General features: G+C 30.3%; 2 protein-coding genes and 4 non-coding genes across 6 annotated transcripts; 3 read left to right on the top strand and 3 right to left on the bottom strand.

The window, feature by feature from the left end:
- Positions 1–8727: 8727 nt before the first annotated feature.
- On the bottom strand, positions 8728–8801 carry TRNAD-GUC (transfer RNA aspartic acid (anticodon GUC)). Its single transcript has one exon. It is a non-coding gene; the product is annotated as a tRNA-Asp (tRNA).
- A 1-nt stretch (position 8802) lies between these two features.
- On the bottom strand, positions 8803–11920 carry LOC145958903 (uncharacterized). The gene has a single exon (XM_083076495.1). It carries the CDS (start codon positions 9468–9470, stop codon positions 9378–9380), a length of 93 nt encoding a protein of 30 aa, XP_082932621.1. The 5' UTR covers positions 9471–11920; the 3' UTR covers positions 8803–9377.
- Positions 9229–9312, bottom strand: TRNAY-GUA (transfer RNA tyrosine (anticodon GUA)). The gene has a single exon. It is a non-coding gene; the product is annotated as a tRNA-Tyr (tRNA).
- On the top strand, positions 10214–10285 carry TRNAT-GGU (transfer RNA threonine (anticodon GGU)). The gene has a single exon. It is a non-coding gene; the product is annotated as a tRNA-Thr (tRNA).
- TRNAC-GCA (transfer RNA cysteine (anticodon GCA)) lies at positions 10744–10814 on the top strand. Its single transcript has one exon. It is a non-coding gene; the product is annotated as a tRNA-Cys (tRNA).
- A 2654-nt stretch (positions 11921–14574) lies between the features above and the next one.
- On the top strand, positions 14575–16789 carry LOC109796748 (trihelix transcription factor DF1). Its single transcript, XM_020356522.3, has 2 exons — positions 14575–14947; positions 15062–16789. Exons 1-2 carry the CDS (start codon positions 14751–14753, stop codon positions 16275–16277), a joined length of 1413 nt encoding a protein of 470 aa, XP_020212111.1. The 5' UTR covers positions 14575–14750; the 3' UTR covers positions 16278–16789.
- Positions 16790–21605: the final 4816 nt, after the last annotated feature.

The raw sequence follows: 21605 nt of genomic DNA, 5'->3' as shown, positions 1-21605 counted from the left end.
TTTTTCCCTACTAAAAATCTTTCATTCTTCTTTCCTTGTAGTTGAATGACTTGACTAGGGGGAGATTTGAAGCTTTCGAAGCCAAGTATCTCACATTAGAGGTTGCGTAGAATCTCTTCTTTCTCTTCTCTTCTCATTTTCTTGATTCAGATTGATAAGAGGTAAGGAAAGCCTTGTAATTGAATTCTTGTTGATGCATGTTGATTATTGTTGTCTAGAATCGCTAGATTCATAGTTGTTATGATTTGAATCCACAGGGTCATGATTGATGAAGTGGAGTTTTCTTGAAGTGTTGCTTATTAATAATAGTTGATGATCCTTGCAATTTGATAGTTGCATGTAGGGGTGGTATAGGATCGGTTCAGCTTGTTCAAGGCCCGGTCCGTAAAACTCGTGTTTTATACGGACCAGATAAATCCGGTTCGTAAAATAAATAGACTTATTTTTTAAGTCTATATCCGACCTGCCAAAATTTGCGAATAACAAACCAGTCCGCGGGCCTAAATAATGGTTCAAAAAAATAAATTTTTAAAAAATAAAACACATAAAATTAGAAGAAAAAAAATATTGTTTTATTTATAAGCTAAATTATATCATACTAAAATTTATCAATAGTTAAAATGATTTAAAATACTAAATCTTAAAATAAAAATAATTAAAAATACTTAAATAATAGTACCAAACTTTCAATAATAAAAGCATCAAGATGTCATAAAATAATTCAAATGACAAATACATACCAACTAAATATAATTTTAATGTCATAATAATTTAAAAAATTAAATACACAACTTAATATTAAAATTGTAATATTTAAAAATATTAATTAATGAAGTTTGCGGACTAGCCCGCGAGCCTGCGGATTAAATCTGCCAAGTCCGCAGACTTCACGGGCCAGGCTCAAAAATCAAACATAATTATACGAATTTGAAAAAAATGGGTCCATTATCCGTGAAATCCGCGGGCTTACGGACCGGTCTGCAGACCTGGGTCCATCTACCCACCCCTAGTTGCATGTGCCTTTTGAAGTTGTTTTCGAGTTAGATATGTTGTATGGATGATGTATTACTTGTTACATGTTGGATTGTGACCGAGTTTCAAGTGGGTCGAGCTAAAATGAGCTTTTGCCAAGTGCATAACTCATCATTGCTCGGGCGCACCTTTATTGCACTGGACATGCCTTCATTGCACTCGGCATGACTCAAGTTAGGGGACTTTTTACCATGATCACATCGAACATGAGATTGGTAGCAACGAGCGTGGATCAGTGAGGAATCCCATGACTAAGTCACGTCTAGTGTAGAGTGAGTGACGTTCGGTAAAAAAATCTTTGTTTGATTGAGGTTGGGCGTGGGTTTTTGTCATGCTAAGTGTAGGAGACTCAAAGGTTCTCTGCCTCACCCATATTGGGTGCAGGAGGATTGCCGTTGAGCGTGGGTGAGACAAAAATCCTCTTTGTCTCTATAGTGTCAAACGTGCTTAGAGTGGCGCTAGACATGATATATTGAAATGAAGTATGATGTTTTAAGTTTACATGTTGAAGTATGGTGAATTACTTGTATGAACGATGATATATAATGATGTTAAAAGTAGAGCTGTCAAAGTGGGCTCGGCCTGGTGAGCCAACCCAGCCCACCACGGGTTCGAGCCGGGTTGGGTTGAAAAAAAAAATTCAATACAGGTCAATTTTGAACATGGCTCACCTTGGGTTGAACTCGTGGTGAGTCAGGCTAGCCCACCAACTCGTGATTAAAAAAATACAATAATTATTGGCCCATGGTGCAGCCCAACATGAGACAATAATGATTTAATGTTGGATTATGATTTGTAATTTTTATGATTTTGGATTGTATTTGAAGTTTAAGATGATTTTGGATTATATTTGAAGTTTAAGATGATTTTGGATTATATTTATCTATTTGAGATTATTTAGATTTGATTTGATTGTATTTAAAATTATCATTTAATGTTTAGGATGAATGATTCATTTATGGACGTCTTAATTAATAAGCTCGAATTTTTAAAATAAGTTTTAATTTTTTGGGCTTTAGTTGTAATTTGTAAATTAATAAAAAAAGATGAAAAAAATATATTTTTTTAAGGTGAGTCAACCCGTGTAACCCACCAATCCGTGGTGGGCCGGGCCGGGTTCAATTTTTTTTAGCTTACTGATAAATGAGTCAGGTTGGGTTGACCCACCAAATGATCAACCTGTGGTGGGTCGGGTCGGGTCAGCCGAGTGGCCCATTTTGACAGCTTTAGTTAAAAGTTGTCACAAAGTACTAGACTTCCTAATTTAAGTGACGAAATATGAGAAATCAAAATAAGTTGTTAAACAGGTTTTCTAAAAGACTTGAAATTGTTTATAACTGACTTGGTTGCAATAGGTCAAATATTGTAATTCAATAGAGTCTAACTACTTAAATTGTTCACCTCTATTGTAAGAGATATTTCTAGTTGATATGCATGACGATACATTAATTGCTTATTGTTGTCTATGTTGATGATGTTATAATGCTGAAGTTGTTAAGATGTGTTGTGGTGTTGTAAGTTGTTGGAATGTTGTTTATAAGTCGAAAGTTGATATGTAGAGTTGCATGAGATATTAACCAAGTTGTTTATGTTGTATTGTTGTAAGTCGATGTTGTATATTTGTGTTGTTTTTGTTTGACAAACTTACCTCTCTTTTCCTTATGGTTGAAAATATAATGATTATACTTTGTATGAGAGTAAGACATAATTAGCAAGTTCGTTTAAATGTTTTTGGTGATGAGTCATGCTAGTGGTGATTCTTTTGATTGAAGTTGCTCTAATGTAGTTTTGTTTTATATTGTCGTTTAACCAACGAGTAGGTTATTTATATACTTTTGTGTATCTTTTGTATCGATTGTCTAAATATACAATAAACATCTTAATATTTTACTTTATACATATATCAACGTGTATGATAATTCTATGTTAGTTGTATGTTGTTTAATATTTTTAGTTACATAATGATTGAACTATAATAAATGTAAATACCCATTGAATCGTTACAATAATTTCATATTTGGTTGCTTACAATTGTTGTTTTCAATTTTTGTTGTAAGATTTTGATCTCTTTTCCTTGTTAAAGTTGATGTATTTAATTATAGGAATCAATATCTATTTCAAAATTTGGGTTATTTGAATTTGCTTTTTATTTTTATCTTTTAGAATTATCCTCTTCATTTTTCACCATAGTTCAAATTCAGTCCTCTTTGTATTTTGTTTTGTAGACATACAACCAGGATGTTATCCAACAGGCAAGGCATGTGTGTTTGTTTTACATGTCTTTCCCCTTATTAATTTTGGGTTTATTCATTTTTTTTATCATACAATGTTTTCATTAATGCAGGTAAAAACAAAATGGTTTTTATTATATGTAAATTACCAAGGTAGTTTTTGATGTTTTTTATCATATGAAAATTACCAAGATAGTTTTGGAGGTTTTTATACAATTATTTTGTTTTTGTATACTAAGACATTAATTAATTTTATTATATTAAAATAAGCAAGAGTCATAATTCTCAAATAGTCAAAATCATATTTTTTTCCTTTGCAACAATCTTATATGTATTGGGAGTACATACACCTCGGTCAAAACCAACACCGAACATACCCCTTCGACCTTGGCAATGACCGAGGGGTAGCCAAAACCAAAGGTAGACACCATCAAAGCTGGATACCCCCTCGGCTAAGGCGTGAGCCGAAGGGTGACCAAAACCAAGGAGTCACCATCAAAGCCAAACACCCCCTCGGCTAAGGAATAAGCCAAAGGTTAACCAAAAGGAAGACAAGGCAACCCCGGTCGAGTACCCTATTTGGCCCTGGCAGGTCACGAAGGGGTGACCAAGGCAAAAGGACACCATAACGCACTTAGCATCCGGTCAAAAGTCAAGCCGAATACCCCTCTGGCTAAAAGCCCAACCGAAGGGGGTACTCGGCGCCTCCTGGACAAGACAAATCATGATAGGAGATTAAACAATGATTACCACACCTAATTAATTAACATTAAAGCCAAACAAACCCTACTTACCCATATCCCAAGACAGAAGGCCCACCAGACCCAAATACGTCATTATAAATACGTGTGTGATGGGACAGAAAAAGGTACAATCATTTAATATAGTAACCACCTTTGCTCTGTATCGAATACTTACTTAAGCGTCGAAGTGCCTTTTGCAGGTATCATCCCCACTAGCAGAAGGAGTTACCCACCTTGTCAAGGAGCAGTTGGAAATAGAAGCCAGGAGCTAATCAGGAGAAGTGTTTCATACAAGAACACTATATATTAAAAAGTCCTATTCTCTCTCTTATTTCTTTGACTATAATTTGTAAGTATTTTAGTTGTTCTCATTTCTTTGGTTAATTCACCATCATAAATATGGAATTTTTGACTTTGTGTTGAGTTTTTATTTATTTATTTATTTTAGCACACACTCCTTGCAACAAGTCATGTGGAAAAAGGATTGTGGACAATATTAATATTAATATTAATAGAGGTATTGTTTATGATGATTGTGAGATGCAGGCATCTAGGTAGCACTAAGCGGTCAAAGTTAAAAGTTTCTAAGCAAACAAAGTGATTGATAATTGAAGTTTACCTGAGTCGCGTATTTATTAAATCTCATAATTTTTTTAATGATATAATTAAAGTAATTAATGTAATCATTACTCCAAGGGAAAGTTTGTTAGAGAAAAAAAAATATACCCAAGAATTTAGAATTATAATTCATAAAAATAATTAAAATTTGTTTAATTATTTATAAACGTTACTGAAAATATCTAAACATTTTTAAAAATTTATTTATTTTATATTTGATTAGAATAATATATTTTTAGATATATAATTTTCTTTTATAAAAAAATTATTTAATATGATAAATTTATTAAATATATTTATTTACTTGAATCTTATCATAACATTAAACTATTTAAAAAAGTTAAAATCATGATAAAACGGAGAAAGTATAAAAGTGAAAATTTGAAGCCTTAACCAAAATGAACACACCACATACAGATATTCCTTCGGTTTAAAATTATCAGCCACTTCAGTATTAGTTATTTTCTTAATAATACTCTTATTTGTTAGAGTAACTTGAGTTACTTGTCCATGAAGCAACTCAAGCTTTAGTTTCTTATTATTGGAGGACTATGATGTGATAATATGAGTTGCTTGAAGAGGAGAGAAAGTTGCTTCTTCAAGCAACCGTTCCTTACCAGATTTCAAACAAATCTTATTGAACATATTTAGGAACATTTCGGAATAATAATGATGAAAATTAATTTCGTATAATGTCTATGTATTTATTATTATTTTATTTTATTTTTAATATCTACTTATTGTGTATTTTTTCTCGTAATTTTTTTTTCATTGTAGTGCAATTACTCTTTTTAATAAAAATTTAAAATTGGTTCATAAATGATTAGAAAAAAAATTTAAAAGTTGAATTTCTTAAAGTTTCTTATCATCGGAGTAAATTTGTGTTTGAGTTGCTTAATACTGATATAACACATTCAGGACCACTTTTATTCATTTTGCAATGCATGAAGCAACTCAAATGAATTGCTTCCATTAGAGATGCCCTTAGTATCTTGATTAAATATTTGAATGATGCATAATCACATTTTAACTTTTTTAGTAAATGCAATTTTGTAAAAAAAAAGTATATTATAATGTTTGTGTAATTAATACTTGTTTAACATATTTTTTTTGGTAATTTGTTTAACATATGTATAATTCCTGAAAAAGACAAATATATGAGAAAAGGAGAATTTTAAACAATATTTTAGCCATAGAAACTGATTGCTAAACATATTTTATTAAGTATTTTTATTTATGAAAAAAATAAATATTACGTATTTTATTACTTTTGATGTGATAAATACTTTTTAATTTTTATTTTAGTAATCAAATGTTTTAGAATATATATTAAGAATTTGTTTGACAAAAATTAAATAATAATTTTACTAAAAATATATTTTTTTTGGTACAACACTTATTTTTGTAGCTTTTAACTTATTTTCATAAATTACTTTAAATAATTTATAAAATAAGCTACCTTATAAGTTTCTAGCCTAATTTATACCTTATCAACTAATTTTATCAAATATTTTTAATCCATTCAGATAATCTGAGTTTTTAGCTTCTCAATTCATAATTTATGAATTATAAATATCGGGTTTTCAACTAATTAATAAGATAGTTTAATCATATGTGATTAGTCCTCTTTAATATGATGAGAAAAACAGAATAGAAATTTACTATCTGCCTCCTTAAAATCCAGTATATGCGATCCAGAGACTATAAATGAAGAGGCCCAAGGGCCTGTCTTTCACGTTTAAATGGGCACTAGCTCCCATTTTGTGAAAAACAGATCGTAAAATGTGCTAAACCCTACCCTATTCAACCTAAATAGTTTTAGGCTCTAATATTCTTAGTGTTCGGGGTAAAAATTAACCCAAATAAATTTTATATTCTTTGGGTTAATTATTGAATTTTAGTGTTGAAAATCCAACCCAACTTATTAATAAATTTTAAATGAATTTGATATATACATATATCATAAAAAATATAGTTACTTAAAAAAAATAAAACATACATGTTGTGACATTGTATTGTATATGTACATACTCACAGGAAGATCAATCAATTGTCATTTGAACTTCAAAATTTAGTAGGGATGACAAAATGGGTTGTGATCTGCGGGCTGGCTTGTTGGTCGCCAAAAATTGACGGGCTGGACCCATCATTTCAACTCACCAAACCTCCCAAACCGTGGGGCCAAATGGTGGGCTGACCCGTCACAACCCGTCAACCCGCAAAAGTAATTGGGCTTCAATTGTTTGCATAAGTAATGAACTTGTTTTGTGAATTATCAAAAAATTTAGATTATTAGTAATTTGTATGTTTATAATTTGGTTTTGATTTTGGTGTAAGTGGACTAATTTCTATTTGATTTTGTTCTAAGTTTGTAATTTATTTTTATTGAACATATATTATGTGCAATATGTATGCATTTTTAATTTCATTTGGTTATATTTATTTATTTGTAGCAATTTTTTATATTTGATCATAAAATATTTTTTTTTCTATTTTTTTTTGCAATTTCTTTTTGTGGTATGCGGGCTGGCGGGCCAGCCCGTCCTTAGGCGAGGCAGGTCAGCGTTTTCAACCCATTTTTCATTGACGGGCTGGCCCGACCCGACCTATTTTTGGCGGGCTATTGGCAGGCCAGGCCAAAACGGGTCAGGCTGACCCGTTTTGCCACCCCAACAATTTAGTAGTTTATTTCACTTTAGTTCAATAACTTTTTTTTATGTAAGTTATTTACCCTTTGGTAATTAGAAATTGTTTTAATTTTAGGCTTTTGGTAAATACATTTTCTTTATTTTTTTATTTATTTCCTAAATTGCCTTTTTTTTAAATGACTTTTTAGAAATGAAAAATATATATATTTTTGAAAAATATATATATTTTTGAAAAATATTTTTTGGAAAACAGAAAATATATTTTTGGAAATTACTTTTCGTGTGAAAATAAATCTACTCTTTCAAAAAATACTTCACATAAGTATATTTTTTAGTTTTCGTAAAGTACTTTTCAAAAGTATATTTTCACACTCACCTTCAAATTAGAAGAGCATGAATATATTTATGAAAAATACTTTCAAAGAATACTTTCAGAAAGTACATTCTAAAAAATAAAAATATACTTTTGGGAGAAAAAATTTCAAAAAATAAATATTTTTACTCTTTAAAAGTACTTTTTAAAAGTATATTTTTAGTCTCTCGAAAAATACAAAAGTATATTTAAGAATAAAAATATATTTTTAGAAATTACTGTTTCGAAGAGTAAAAGTATGTATTTTCCACAAGGGTGAAAATATTTTTTTTATAAAGTATTTTTTAAAAGTATATTTGAAGAATTAGATAGAACAATTTTTAAAATAATAATTACAAAATATATATTGTATGTAATCAATAATTCATCGTAAAATTAACGTGTCATATCTTTAGAAATGATGTCTTTAGAAAATTCACAACCTTATACCCAATGTATATAATATTAAAGATAAGGTAAGAGATTAGGGTTTTAAAAAAAATTAAAGTTAATAATGAAAAATATATGATTCAAAAAATAATAAAGATGAATTTGCGAGTATCTTAATTATTAGAGAGAAAAAATTAAAAAAATAATTAAAAAATAATTATAGAGACAAAGCACTAGAAAATTTTTATAAAAAAAAAAGAGGAAGTGATGAAGAAGATAATTGTTTAAAATAAAATGTTTTATTTCTCTTCGATTTCCAATAATAAAAATTAGGGATTTAATCCCATAGAATATAGATGATAAATCTTTCATCGATAAATTCAACAATGGTATAAATTTGATTTCGATGATATGATATTAAATCGCATCAATATCACGAATAACAATATCTGAGCTATCAAATCGACTCATCGTCGAGAATTAAATAGTATACCATAGGAAGATCTTTTATCCATACTAAATAAAACCAAAAAAACATTTCTTTTTGACGCAATTAAAAATTTCCTTTTCTTTTTTTGTCGAAACCTTTACCTTACCTGAAAAAAGAAAAAAAGCAGAAGATATCCCTATTAGGAATAAGATTTTGTTTATTCTTTTGATTCCCTTTCACACAAAAAATGAATGGATGTCTTTTTGATTGGATTTGTATCCATCGGGACTGACGGGGCTCGAACCCGCAGCTTCCGCCTTGACAGGGCGGTGCTCTGACCAATTGAACTACAATCCCAGGGAAAAGGGTGTATAGCATACACATTTTTACGGTATCTTTCAAACCTTTTTTTCTATTTAGGATTCGAACCATTTTGCTGTAAATGAAAGAGGAGGATTTTTGTATATCTATCTATATATAGATAGATATATATCGATATCCACTTTAGTGAGATCAACACAGATTACGTTTGTTATTGACAAATCTATTTTGAAAATTTAATCAATAAAAAAAGTTTTTATTTTCCTTATATTTTCGATTTACAGATCTTGATATGAATCTAGATTATTTGAAATATTCGAATTTGTGGAAATATGAAATAAAGAAAAAAAAGAATAGCATTTAGGGATGTTTCAAATTTTGATTCTTCCGTATCAGAGCGCATCAATCATTTCCGGAGAACAATAAATGGGTTATATAATTTCATTGTGGATCGGCAAATTCTTGGGCCGAGCTGGATTTGAACCAGCGTAGACATATTGCCAACGAATTTACAGTCCGTCCCCATTAACCGCTCGGGCATCGACCCAGGAACAGGAAGAATACATTTCCGTTTTTATTGAAAATTCATGATCAACTTCCTTTCGTAACACCCTACCCCCAGGGGAAGTCGAATCCCCGCTGCCTCCTTGAAAGAGAGATGTCCTGAACCACTAGACGATGGGGGCATACTTGCCCGACCGCCATTATACTACGTTCATAGTATGAACAGTTTTTTGAAATTGTCAATATAATAATATGATTCGATCAAAAAAATTTTTCCATCTTTCAGAATTCCATAGAAATTTTGGATTCATCATTTAGATTTCAAATTTGTTTATTTTTATTTCAATCGTTAATAATAATAAAATGAAAAAAAAAAAATAAGTAATGTAAAAGAAAGTCAAATAAACAAAAAAGCCTTTGCAAGAATGATTGCTTTGTTGGAAAGGACGGGAGGTTAAGTTAAAACTTTATTTCTTTCACTTTCTTTCGTTCATTATTAAGATTCGATAGGTATATTTATCACTCATACTAAGCCGGGAAATCAAAATTTGGTTTAGGGACAGGACAAATTGAATCCATTTAAAAATGATTCTATGAATCATTTGAATTGGTGAGTACATTTATGTAAAAATGAAATAAATTGGGTGTTATGATGAGAATGACTGCAAGAATCCATTTGGAAATAATCCATTCCATTGATATTGATCAAATACAATATTAATGAATTCTTTTTTAACTATATTTTATTCACTAGGCAAATCCAATTTCTTGTTCTTTGATGAGTTGTTATGCAAATAATATATCTATCTATATATAGATATAGATTAAAATCCCAGTTATTTTCATTTTAGAATAATATATATTATATAATAAGTATATGCAGTAACAAATAGATGTACTAGTCATATTGGCAAGTTCCTTATTTAGGAATTGAATAAAATAGGGCCCTTTTAACTCAGTGGTAGAGTAACGCCATGGTAAGGCGTAAGTCATCGGTTCAAATCCGATAAGGGGCTTTTACTTTTTTTTTCAGAAAAAACAGGCAATAGTATTAATATTTTAAGGAAGAATAGAAATATTGTTGATATTTGGAAAAAAAATTCGAATTCTATTTGTAATAAAAAAATGAAGTAATCGTAGAATTTCATTAGAAAATGAAATTCAGAATTCGAATTCTAAGAAATTTTGATTATCATTTTAATGAATTCGAATAAAGTAAAGAAAGTTATTCTAATTAAAAAGTGGAAAATTATTAAAAATCAAAAAAGGGAAAGATTAACAAAAAGTAAGTATCTCATTAATAAAAAAAACCATTCTAGATTCAAATATTCAAGAATCATTCATAAATTAATAGTTAATGGTTGCGATTTGTCTCAAGATTTTTATCGTATGTGACAGAAGGTGTAAGCTTTTTTTTTCATTTCAATAGAAAAAAAAAAGGGCGGGTATTCTTATACACTTCATATATCTATTTGGCGGCATGGCCGAGTGGTAAGGCGGGGGACTGCAAATCCTTTTTCCCCAGTTCAAATCCGGGTGTCGCCTTATCGACAAGAGATTTAAAATGAAATATTGTATTACGTTTTTTTTTATAGAAAACTTTTTTACAACAGAAGTTAGCGAGTGAAAGACTTGTTTGATTATAAATTATAAGAATCGGGAGGTTTGTTCTAAAAAAAAATACTGTAAATCTTTTCGTCTCGAATTCAAGGAAAGATTCTAATAGTGAAAAGGAATCGATCCATTTTGAAATGATAGTTCTTTCACTACACAACTATTGTAGTGTACGTCTACTTACCGAGTCTTGAATTAGATTGGATAAGTCGTATAGAGAATTACATTTTTAGTTAGAGAAGGGGCGGAAGAAAAACCTTGTATAGAAAGTATATGAGCGCTTCTGCATTTAATCTGCATTTAATCAATATTAGTTAGATTAGTTAGATTGAATAGTTCATTTAGCTAATTTGCTTTCTTAAAAGTATATCTATATATATCTATATAGATATCTATACCTATATTCTAATAAAATTGGAAAATTATTCTATATCTATATTATAATATAAAATCGAAATAAAATAGAAAATAGAAATCAAAAAAATCTTTCTCTTCACCAACCTCTAGTAAAAAAAATGGATAGGAAAGATATCTTCCTATTATTTTAGAGAACGAATCGGGAGACATTAAGGGATTTTTTCAAATAGAGATAAGAATATAAGTTTGCAAATTAATATGTCTTGATTCTATTTAATTCGATTTTTTTTTTGACTCTGTACCGGCAATTTCACTATTATTATAATATTTTTATATTCTTGTATTTTTAGTTAATAATACAAAAAAAAAATAATAGAAGAAAAATTTTGGAACAATAATGAAATAATTCCTTCATATTGATAGAGATAGGAGACAAAATTTACATGGATATCGTAAGTCTTGCTTGGGCTGCTTTAATGGTAGTTTTTTCATTTTCTCTTTCCCTCGTAGTATGGGGAAGAAGTGGACTATAAGGGTACTAATAATTGAGTTTAAGGGATCAAAGTACCAATTTTGTGTTTTCTACCCCGGTTTTGATTACATTTTGGAACTGTTGAATTAGAGTATTTCATTTATACTAATTAATTGGATTCAAATTAAAAATATATCTGCATTTCAGAGTTCTACTTCTATGTATATTGTAGAAATAGAAAATACTCTTTCAATCAAACAAATATTTGAATTATTCCCATATTTATTCGTATTTTGAAAAAATCAACAAGGGAATCCAAAATAATAGGAAATTTATTCCTATTCCAACCGAATTCTTCGTAAAATTTCTATTTCGATGAACTGACTCTTACCTATATAGAAAATGAGGGACCGCGTAGCCCCCATTCCTACTTTTTTACCCCTTCCCTCTTTTTTTAAATGATATTGATATTGTAAAAAGAATCCGAAATCTAAAAAAATTAGAATCGGAAGAATATGAGTTGTTTTTTGATTATTTCAGATTTCTTGGAATCAATACAAATTAAGTAGATGAAACTCAAAAAAAAATTAAAAAATTTTGAACGCAATTCTATAAAATCCAGATAGTAGAAATGAAATCTATTTCTACTATCTGGATTACACTGATTGTAGTCCGATCATTTTTTTTAGACTAAGACCCTAAAATGAAAACCTTTTTCATTTTTTTTATTAAATCATTGATTATATTGATAAAAATTAGGGAGTCATATTAATATTAAGAAGTAATATTTAATCGAAATTAGTCACTTTTACTTACCGTTTTTACGTAAATTATAAGTAAAAAAGCAGTAGGAACTAGAATAAACAGTGCAGTAGCAATAAATGCGAGAATATTTACTTCCATAATTTATTTTATAAAAATAATTAAAAGTATTTAAATAAATTAAAATTTATTTTACGTGTTACGTGAGTTTATGCGAGTTTAAAAGATTGATCCGCAAACTAAACTTGTTTAACTAGCAAGTTAAATGGATCAACTCTTAGATGCCCACATTCTTACATTCTTATGTGTTAATTTTCACTGGACCCAAACTTTGTGGTTTGTGAGTTAAATGTGTTATGGCGCAATAAAATGTAAAATAATGAATTTTTTTATATTCATCTAATCACAATTTATCAAGATTAGGATTAGTATAGTAATTGGGTGGGAAGGGATTATGGTAGTTAGAAACATGAGGACTTATGTTCAATCCTCACTGCAACTATCTTTATAATCTTTCCTATCTTTACAAAAAAAAAATATCACAATTTAAAATATTTAATAAATTTATTAACTTAGATAATACCTACTTTAAAGGTTATAACCGGTATAAATTTTTATTACTTCCTTCATTCCAAAACTTTGATTTTTCTAGTATTTTATATATAGATAAAGAAATATTCCATTCGTGCGCATTAAAACTAAATTATCCTCATTTATTAATCTGCAAATTTCTACTATATTCCCAACCACTTTCTTTTATACGGCCCTTTCATTATTAGTGTTAATTTTTAATACAAATTTCACTCAAAATAACATTAACATCTCATTTAAAGTGGTCTTAATCACTCATTTACACTTAGTATAAACATGTGTTAATATTTTAAAAGAACTAAAATTTTGAAATGGAAAGCAGTTAATATCATAAAATTTAGCGAATAAAAATTAAAATTTAATAAAAGAGTTGGTCCAATATATTATTAGGCTTAAAATAATTTTAAAGTGAGATTTTTTAAAAAAAGATTAATAATAACATCTTTTGATGAAAAAATAAAAATATTTTAGAGATAATTCTTGAAAAATAATTATATTTATATATTTTTTAGAGATACATTGAATTTTAAAAATAAAAAAGTGACTTTTAAAATATAAAAATATATATTTTTTGAAGGGGAATTAAAGCAAGAATTTTGTTGGGTTCACCCTTAAGCTAGTCCTGTATAATGGTAAAATTAAACTTGTATAATTATGAGATCATATATGTGTAAGCATGATAATTGAAATTTTGGTTAATATATTGTGTTATCGGATAATAGGTTATATGTGTAGTCGGAGTAAAATGGTTGAAAAGGGGGAAAGAAAAAAAGAGGTGATAAAGATAAAATGAAAGAGTATAAGAAAAGGACGAGAGTGGAGGTGGCGTGAGGAGTGTTGGAACGGTTTACGTAACTCAAATGCTGTCGTTTTCCACCGTAACCATCCTCAAAGTTACTCAACCAACCAAATAAGAAGGGGTTAAAATTAAAAAGCACACCACGCCGATAAATTAGACTATCTAATAGTATGCTCTTAGATAACGACAACGATAACGACAACGACAACGACACTCCCCTTTCCATTCCCATCTCAAATATCTCACATCTCTACTTGCTAAATTCTTGACCTTAGGCCAATAAGCTTCTCTTTCACGCTATTTGATAAGGCTAAGGACTTGCTTAATTTAATTCAAATGGTTTAGCTATATAGGAACATAATTTTTTTTAATAATTGGTTATTTAACGAAGTGAAAGTTGTTTTGAGTAAAGTCATATAAACTGGGATATTTAAAAAAAAGAAGAAGGAAAATTGAAATTGAAATTGAAAGGATTATTGTTGGTTGTAGGTGAGATGAGAGGCAAATGCAATTGTGGGCTAATTGACGGAAGGGATATTTTAGTTTTTCAGCGACAGGCGAAAGAAAATGCGGTGTGTGGTGTGGGGCAAAGCCAGCGGAGAGCGGAGAGGCAGAAACGTACAAAACAAGAATGTGGGCTTTGTGGGCCTTCGTTCCTTTTCTTCCCCATCCAGGGCCAGGATAAAAAGCCCACAAATATTGACCGCACTTGTCAAACTTAGACAAGTGGGAATATGGATATCTCATAGTCATTCACCTTTGAAAATGTAAATAAATGACAATAATGGTATGGTAGAACGTAGAAGTAAGTACAAGGCCTTCTTCAAATTTCAACACAAGGCAATTACCCTTTCCCCTCACTTTAGCTGTAACTCGGGTGAAATCCATGTTGCAAATCTCAACTTTACCAGACAACGCGCCGCGCTCCGACGCCTCCAATCCCCAAGAAGACGCTCACCGGAATTCCCCCGTCCACCGCTGGCCTCGGGAGGAGACAATGGCCTTGCTCAAGATAAGGTCAGACATGGACCTTGCTTTCAGAGATTCAACCCCCAAAGCCCCTCTCTGGGAACAAGTCTCAAGGTAATTACTAATTACCTTCCTTTTTTTCTTTTCAATTACTCTTGCATTCTGTATAAATCTACAATTTTTCTTTACTTTACTTCAATTCAACAATTGAATTAACAACATATTCAGGAAACTAGAGGAAGTAGGATATCATCGTAGTGCCAAGAAGTGCAAGGAGAAATTCGAGAACATTTATAAGTACCATAGGAGGACCAAGGAAGGGCGTTGCGGCAAATCCAACGCTGCCAAAACCTATCGATTTTTCGAGCAATTGGAAGCTTTAGACCACTCACTTCCCCAGCCCGACAACAACGATGTTCATGTTGTTATTCGAGAGGCACACGCGGGGGAGCACTCTAGTTCCACCACTTGGAACAACAAGAGTAGGAAGATGAAGATGACGCAGTTCTTGGAGGCGTTGATGAGGGAAGTGATAGAGAAGCAAGAGGTGCTGCAGAAGAATTTCATGGAGGTGTTGGACAAGTGCGAGAGGGAAAGACTGGCCAGGGAGGAAGCGTGGAAGAAGGAGGAGTTGGCAAGGATTAAGAGAGAGCGTGAGCTTCTGGCTCAGGAAAGGTCCATTGCTGCGGCAAAAGATGAAGCAGTGCTTGCGTTTCTTAGAAAGTTCGCAGAAGCACAAGGCACGGTGCAGTTGCTCCACAAAATTCAGGTTCCAAACAAGGACATGCAACAAAATGGGAATGATGTGACTCATATGGATAAGCATCAAGAATGTGGAAATGTTGCTGTGGGGAGTTTGGTGCATGTGACTGCTTCAAGGTGGCCTAAGGATGAAGTTGAGGCTTTGATAAGGTTGAGGACACAGCTAGAGGTGCAGTCACAAGGGAATAATAATAATAATAATGATAATAATTCTACTACTAATAATAATGGGTCTAAGGGGCCTCTTTGGGAGGAGATATCTTTGGCAATGAAAAGTCTTGGCTATGATCGCAGTGCCAAGAGATGTAAGGAGAAATGGGAGAACATAAACAAGTACTTCAAGAGGATGAAGGAGAAGAACAAGAGGAAGCCTCAGGATTCCAAAACGTGTCCTTATTACCACCATCTCGAGGCTTTGTATAGTAAAAGGCCTAAGAAGGTGGATGAGTCTGGTGGTTGTGATACTAATAATAATAGTTCTGGGAATGAGTTGAAGCCTGAGGAGTTGTTGTTGCATATCATGGAGAGTCAAGAAGAGAGACAACAACAACAACAACAACACATGGATGAGTCATCTTCTGAAGATGCTGAGAGAGAGAACACGGATCAGAATGAAGATCAAAGTGGGTATCAGAATCAGACGGTTGATAATAGTCCTGCTTCTATAGCAATTATGAGTTAATTTGAAGAGATTCTTTAATGCTACAACTTCTTCTCTGACAACAAATTAAACGTGCCTTCCTTTGACTTTCCAATCATTTACCAGAGGGAGGAGTAGATTCGATTGCTTTCCTGGTTTAGATTTAGATAGAATACAAATCGATCTCAAGGTCAAGGGTGTTCGTTTTTTGTATGTATCAATGCTTCATTACACTGTATCTTCCATTTTTCATCGTTTTTTTTTTTTAATTTTCTTTAGGGAACATGATACACCGAACGGAACACGCGCACAGAGAAAGAGAGAGATGTGTCTGTCTGTAAAAAATAAAGTTACTGGCGTGTTATTTAATATTATAAAATTTTCCCTAGAAGTTTGTAAACCCATGTGTGACCAGGTAGGAAATGGTTGGATTTGTTGGCTTCTGACAATAAAGAAAGGCACACTGGCATTAGTAGTGACCTGTAATGATAATGAAAGTGCATTTTTGTTTCAGTTGTAGTATTTTTACAATAAAATTTTGAAATATTTATCAATTCATTTATCTTTTCTCACTTTCTAATTTTCGAATAAATTGTATAAAGTATGCACTATTTCTATTTTTGTTTAAAGTAATGGAATGGACGATTACGTCAAGCGTGGGCAAGGCTATTGGCAATCATGTTGGATGGGTATGCATCTTGTTTCTTACCAAATAAGTGCTTAATTCCTAGCTTTTTTTGGTAAATGTAATGACTATGGCATTATTGGATTTGACAAAGTAATTGGAAGTTCCAGAACGAACGTTTCCAAATTAACGTTGAATGGCCGTTTTTTGAGAACACCCAACCCAAATATGCTCTTGTATTGACTGAATTTCCTTGCCTTTGGTAGAATATTTTTCTTATAATTAATTTCGCGTCAAATATTCATAAAGACTTTAATAGGTTCAATAAACTGATTATTATTATATATTACAAAACTGAATCAATCTTATATACATTTATAATTGATCAAATATGAAAAACTGAACTCAACTATAATAGATTGAATAAACTGATTATAGATGTTAAGTAGACTGTTTTCACACTGATAAAATATTTTTCATTTTGGATTTAAGTTATCAGGATTTTATTTTTAGATATCATCCAAAAGATGTTTTTATCAATGGACATCCTTTTATTTAAAAGTGAAACTTTACTTTCTTTCCAACAATATCTTACAGCACGCAGTTCCATAGTAGACCAGTAGTATTGGCACGAGAACAAGACAAGTTGAAGTCTCCATTGAATAATGTGTGTGCTGTGTACTGAGAGTGAGACACGTTATTGCACATGGAAACAGCTGCTTATAATCTTAATGAGACACTTTATTACATTAATGGATTTTTTTCCCACAAGAGTTTTCAGTCTCACAGTTTGGGCCAAACAAAAAGTCTAACTCAAACTCTTGGGAACTTAAGCACCTAATAATTAAATAGGCTATGCGATTTGGAGGCCCACGAAAGTAAAAGGAAGTCTCCTATCAATAATCTCTTAAAGATAAGAATGTGTTTTGTAAAAGAAAACCTTTTTTTTTTTTTTTTTTTTAAAAAAACACCTGTTGAAGTATGTTTAGGTGGAAAATCAGATTGCTTAAATTTAAGCTCTCTATAATATAAGCGTTTAAAAATTAAAAATTAATTGAACTACATCAACAATTTTAAGAAGAGGAAAATTAACAAACACTGTTACAATAAAATCATGAATCAACAAACAAGAAAGAAAATGAAATGACAAGTCATAAACCAATTAAATTAAATACAATGAAGATCAAACCACCCAACAACATAAACCATGGACTAAGATAATACATAGATTACACATTAGTAAAAACCAAATCAATAAACCCATAAATAAAACAAAATTAGTGGCTCCAAACATAATTTTGTCAAGAATTTTTCATGTTTAAAATCATGAGATTCAACGACCTAACTATCGTAATGCTTGCACCATCAGTCATGTTGCAAATGGAAAATACTCGTAATTTTCTAAGTATGTTAAGTTTCACCAATTGTTTGCATTGATAATAGATTTTTTTCCAATAACATAAAAAAGACAATTTGGTCGTGGTGATCATGACCAACCTAGGATCATGCTTAAAATTATTGCATCACAAAACATATGGATTTAACATGCCTTTTTTTTTGGGATTGTGGTTCAAAATAATGACATTAATGTGTTGAACATATGTTTAAACTTTAATGACATTTTGCTAGGATAAAGTCCTATACAGCACAATACATAATGAATAAAATCTCATATGACATGAGATGCTATTTAATGGATGATATTTAGGTGAACAAACTACATTTGTCAAGACTGTCCATATGTTTTGAGGAGAAAAGAGAAAATTATTCTTCCAACGACAATAATCAAGAAAGAATGTATTTAACCTCTTAAGCCTTATGTTCATTTTATTGTTTTATCTTTATTTTTAAATTGGATTTTAGTATTTTTAAAAATTATTAGTAATTAAAAATAATCTTATATCAAAATATACTTTTTTTTTATATTTATAAATATAATTTATATGTTAAAAGTATTTATTTGTTATGAATTTTAATTATAATATAATTTATATATTCAAAAAAATAATTTATATATTCAAAAAAACTAGAAATTAATAATTTTAAATAATTGTATCCTAATACAAAGTATTTATTTTAAATTTAAAATGTAGTTTAAACATTAAAAGTATTTACATTGTGACTCTTAATTACAATATGATTTATATATTCAATAATAAATATTTATTATATACATTTAATTATAAAAAATAAATATTTAGCCTGTATTCTTTAGGACTAAAATAATGACTAAAAAAATACTGGTTGTATACTTAAAAAAACAAAAAACTATCAACTAAACTAACTACAAGGTCACATTCAGCTGCGTCCCTGGAGTTCTGCATTGGGCTATTTTTTGTTGAGCCCAATTCCCACTGGGCCATCCTTTCCATTCTCATTTCTAGGCCTTTACACATTTTGTCTCCGTCTCTCTCTTGTAGACCATCTTGTTCTATTATGATCGAGTTAAGATTCATGATATATACACCTCTTTTTGTTTATAAGTACACCTCCTTTTTTAAAAAAATAATTAAAATTTTAAAATATTTTTAATTTTTTAATTTTTATTTTTTAAGTTTACATCTACAATATTTAATTTAGTACTTTTTTTTCACACATCTTCCCTCCTTTTTTCAATTTTTACATGTACTCCCTTACTTTTCTTTCATCACACCTATTTTGGTAGCATGTAAAAACTATAAAAAAAAAGTGTGTGAAAAAAAAGAAGAAAGTAGCAAATTGAAAGTTGGAGGTGTAAAATTAGAAAATTAAAAAAAAAACAATATTTTATAAATTTAAAAAAAAATAAAGGAGGTGTACTTATTAAAAAAAAAGAGGTGTATATATGATGAGCCTGGAGTTAAATAGTACTAATGGGTCGTTTAAGAGGAAAATAAAATTTAAAAAAAAAAACAAAAATCAATTTTTTTCCAGTATCAAGGAGTATTTAGTTTCTGTGTTCACAATAGTGAAGATTTGATCCTTAACTATTTGCTCTTGATACTCATGCCAACATAAGGTAGTTGAAATGAATAGAGAATAATAATTATACTAACATTTCAGAATTTAAAGAAATAAAAATGAGCAAAACTTTTGAATATCGGTTAGTACTTAGTAGTAATAGGAGTAAGCTTGAACTTCACACCTAATAATTCCAATGATAAAAAATATTTACAACGAAGAACAAAAAATTGTACGACACTCAATCATCTATGCTCGTATTGTGTCTGCAGTTATTGTCTGACATCAATTATGAGTATCTAATTTTCTATCATAAGTTAATCTATTTACATTTACTCCTTCCGTTTTTTTTCATAGTCGTTTAAGATTTTGCACGGGACTTAAGGAAATCACTGATATTTTATAAAAATATTTATTACTTACTTTCTTATTTTACCATTTTTTTTTACATTTTTGAGACTGTTGAACTGCAATCTACTCCATTAATTATTAATGCATTGATTACACGTGAACTGTAACCTACTGTATTTAATTATACATGTCCATTAATTAATGGTTATATTATTTTTTTATAGTATTTTGTTGGGAACATATTGCTTTTATAAATGCACATTAACTTTATATGGGTAGTTGGAGAAAAAATAAGTAAACATTAAAAATAAATACATACATTGTTCGGTAAACATGTATTAATTATCAAGGGTAAAAATAAAGAAAAAAAAATTAATAAGTCATTAATTTTAGTAAAATGACAATGAAAAAAAAATAACAAATTCTGACAAAATGACTATAAAAAAAAAACGGAGGCATTAAGTCAACAAAATAGTGATGTGCTATTAATTATCACTTTATGGCACAACAATGATTTATTCATCATGCATTACTATTGTTACGGCTAGTCGAAAAGCATTTGAAAAATTCTCGAAAAAAACGACGAGGTTGGACGAGGTACCAAAAAACGGATATCAGAAATCGTAAGCATACCTGTTTGAGGACTGATCGAGAAATGCAAAAAAGGAGTTATTGGCGATTTTTGAGCGGTTGTGTGGTTACACTAAGGTAGTTGTTTGGTCGAAGGGTTGAAGAGCAGAGTTGAGGAACGTGGGAGAACAGTTGAGAAATTACACGTCATTAAGCATAGTGGATAGCAGTTGCACACCCACGACGTACTTGCACAAGATTAACCGCTCTCGATTAAACTCTATAAATACGAGAAGCTTGTTCCTTCAAAGGGGTCGAAAATTTCATACTCGCACTTTTGTAAGCACTTTCTGCCTATCATATGGCATCCGTGCATGAGATTGCTGCTGGGTATGACCACTTCTTGGCCACATTTTCTTGTTTTTCTTAGGATTAGTGTAATTAGTTTCAATTCGTAGTTAGTTTAATCCTGATATTGTAATTGGATCTTTATGTGAAATGAACTATGATTTGTATTGCCAATATATTGATTGTTCATTTGAGTATTTACGTACATGAACATTATTGCTTAATATTCGTTAATGAAAGTCTGGAAACAAATGTCTATTAGTTACCTTCTCTTGTCTTCTTAAATCGTAAATACTTAAATTGAAACAATTGCGTGTAGTTCAAGTGAAAAGAACTCGTAAATGAATTCCACCACAAACATCATCATATGAATTAAAAAACAAAATAAAACTCTGAATCTTTTAAAATATACAATGAAATTGTATGGGAAGTAAATTAATTAAATAGAAATCAGTTTATATGTTCGAAATCGATTTTCTAGACGACGATGATATGGAATAAATAATTATAAATGGTGCCAGTTCGATCTTCCTATC

The sequence above is a fragment of the Cajanus cajan genome, chromosome 6, assembly GCF_000230855.2.
Source record: "Cajanus cajan strain Asha chromosome 6, NIPB_CcT2T_4, whole genome shotgun sequence".
In the NCBI taxonomy this organism is placed as follows: domain Eukaryota; kingdom Viridiplantae; phylum Streptophyta; class Magnoliopsida; order Fabales; family Fabaceae; genus Cajanus; species Cajanus cajan.
Note: the sequence above shows the minus strand (reverse complement) of the source record. Positions and strands in the feature narration are given on the sequence as shown.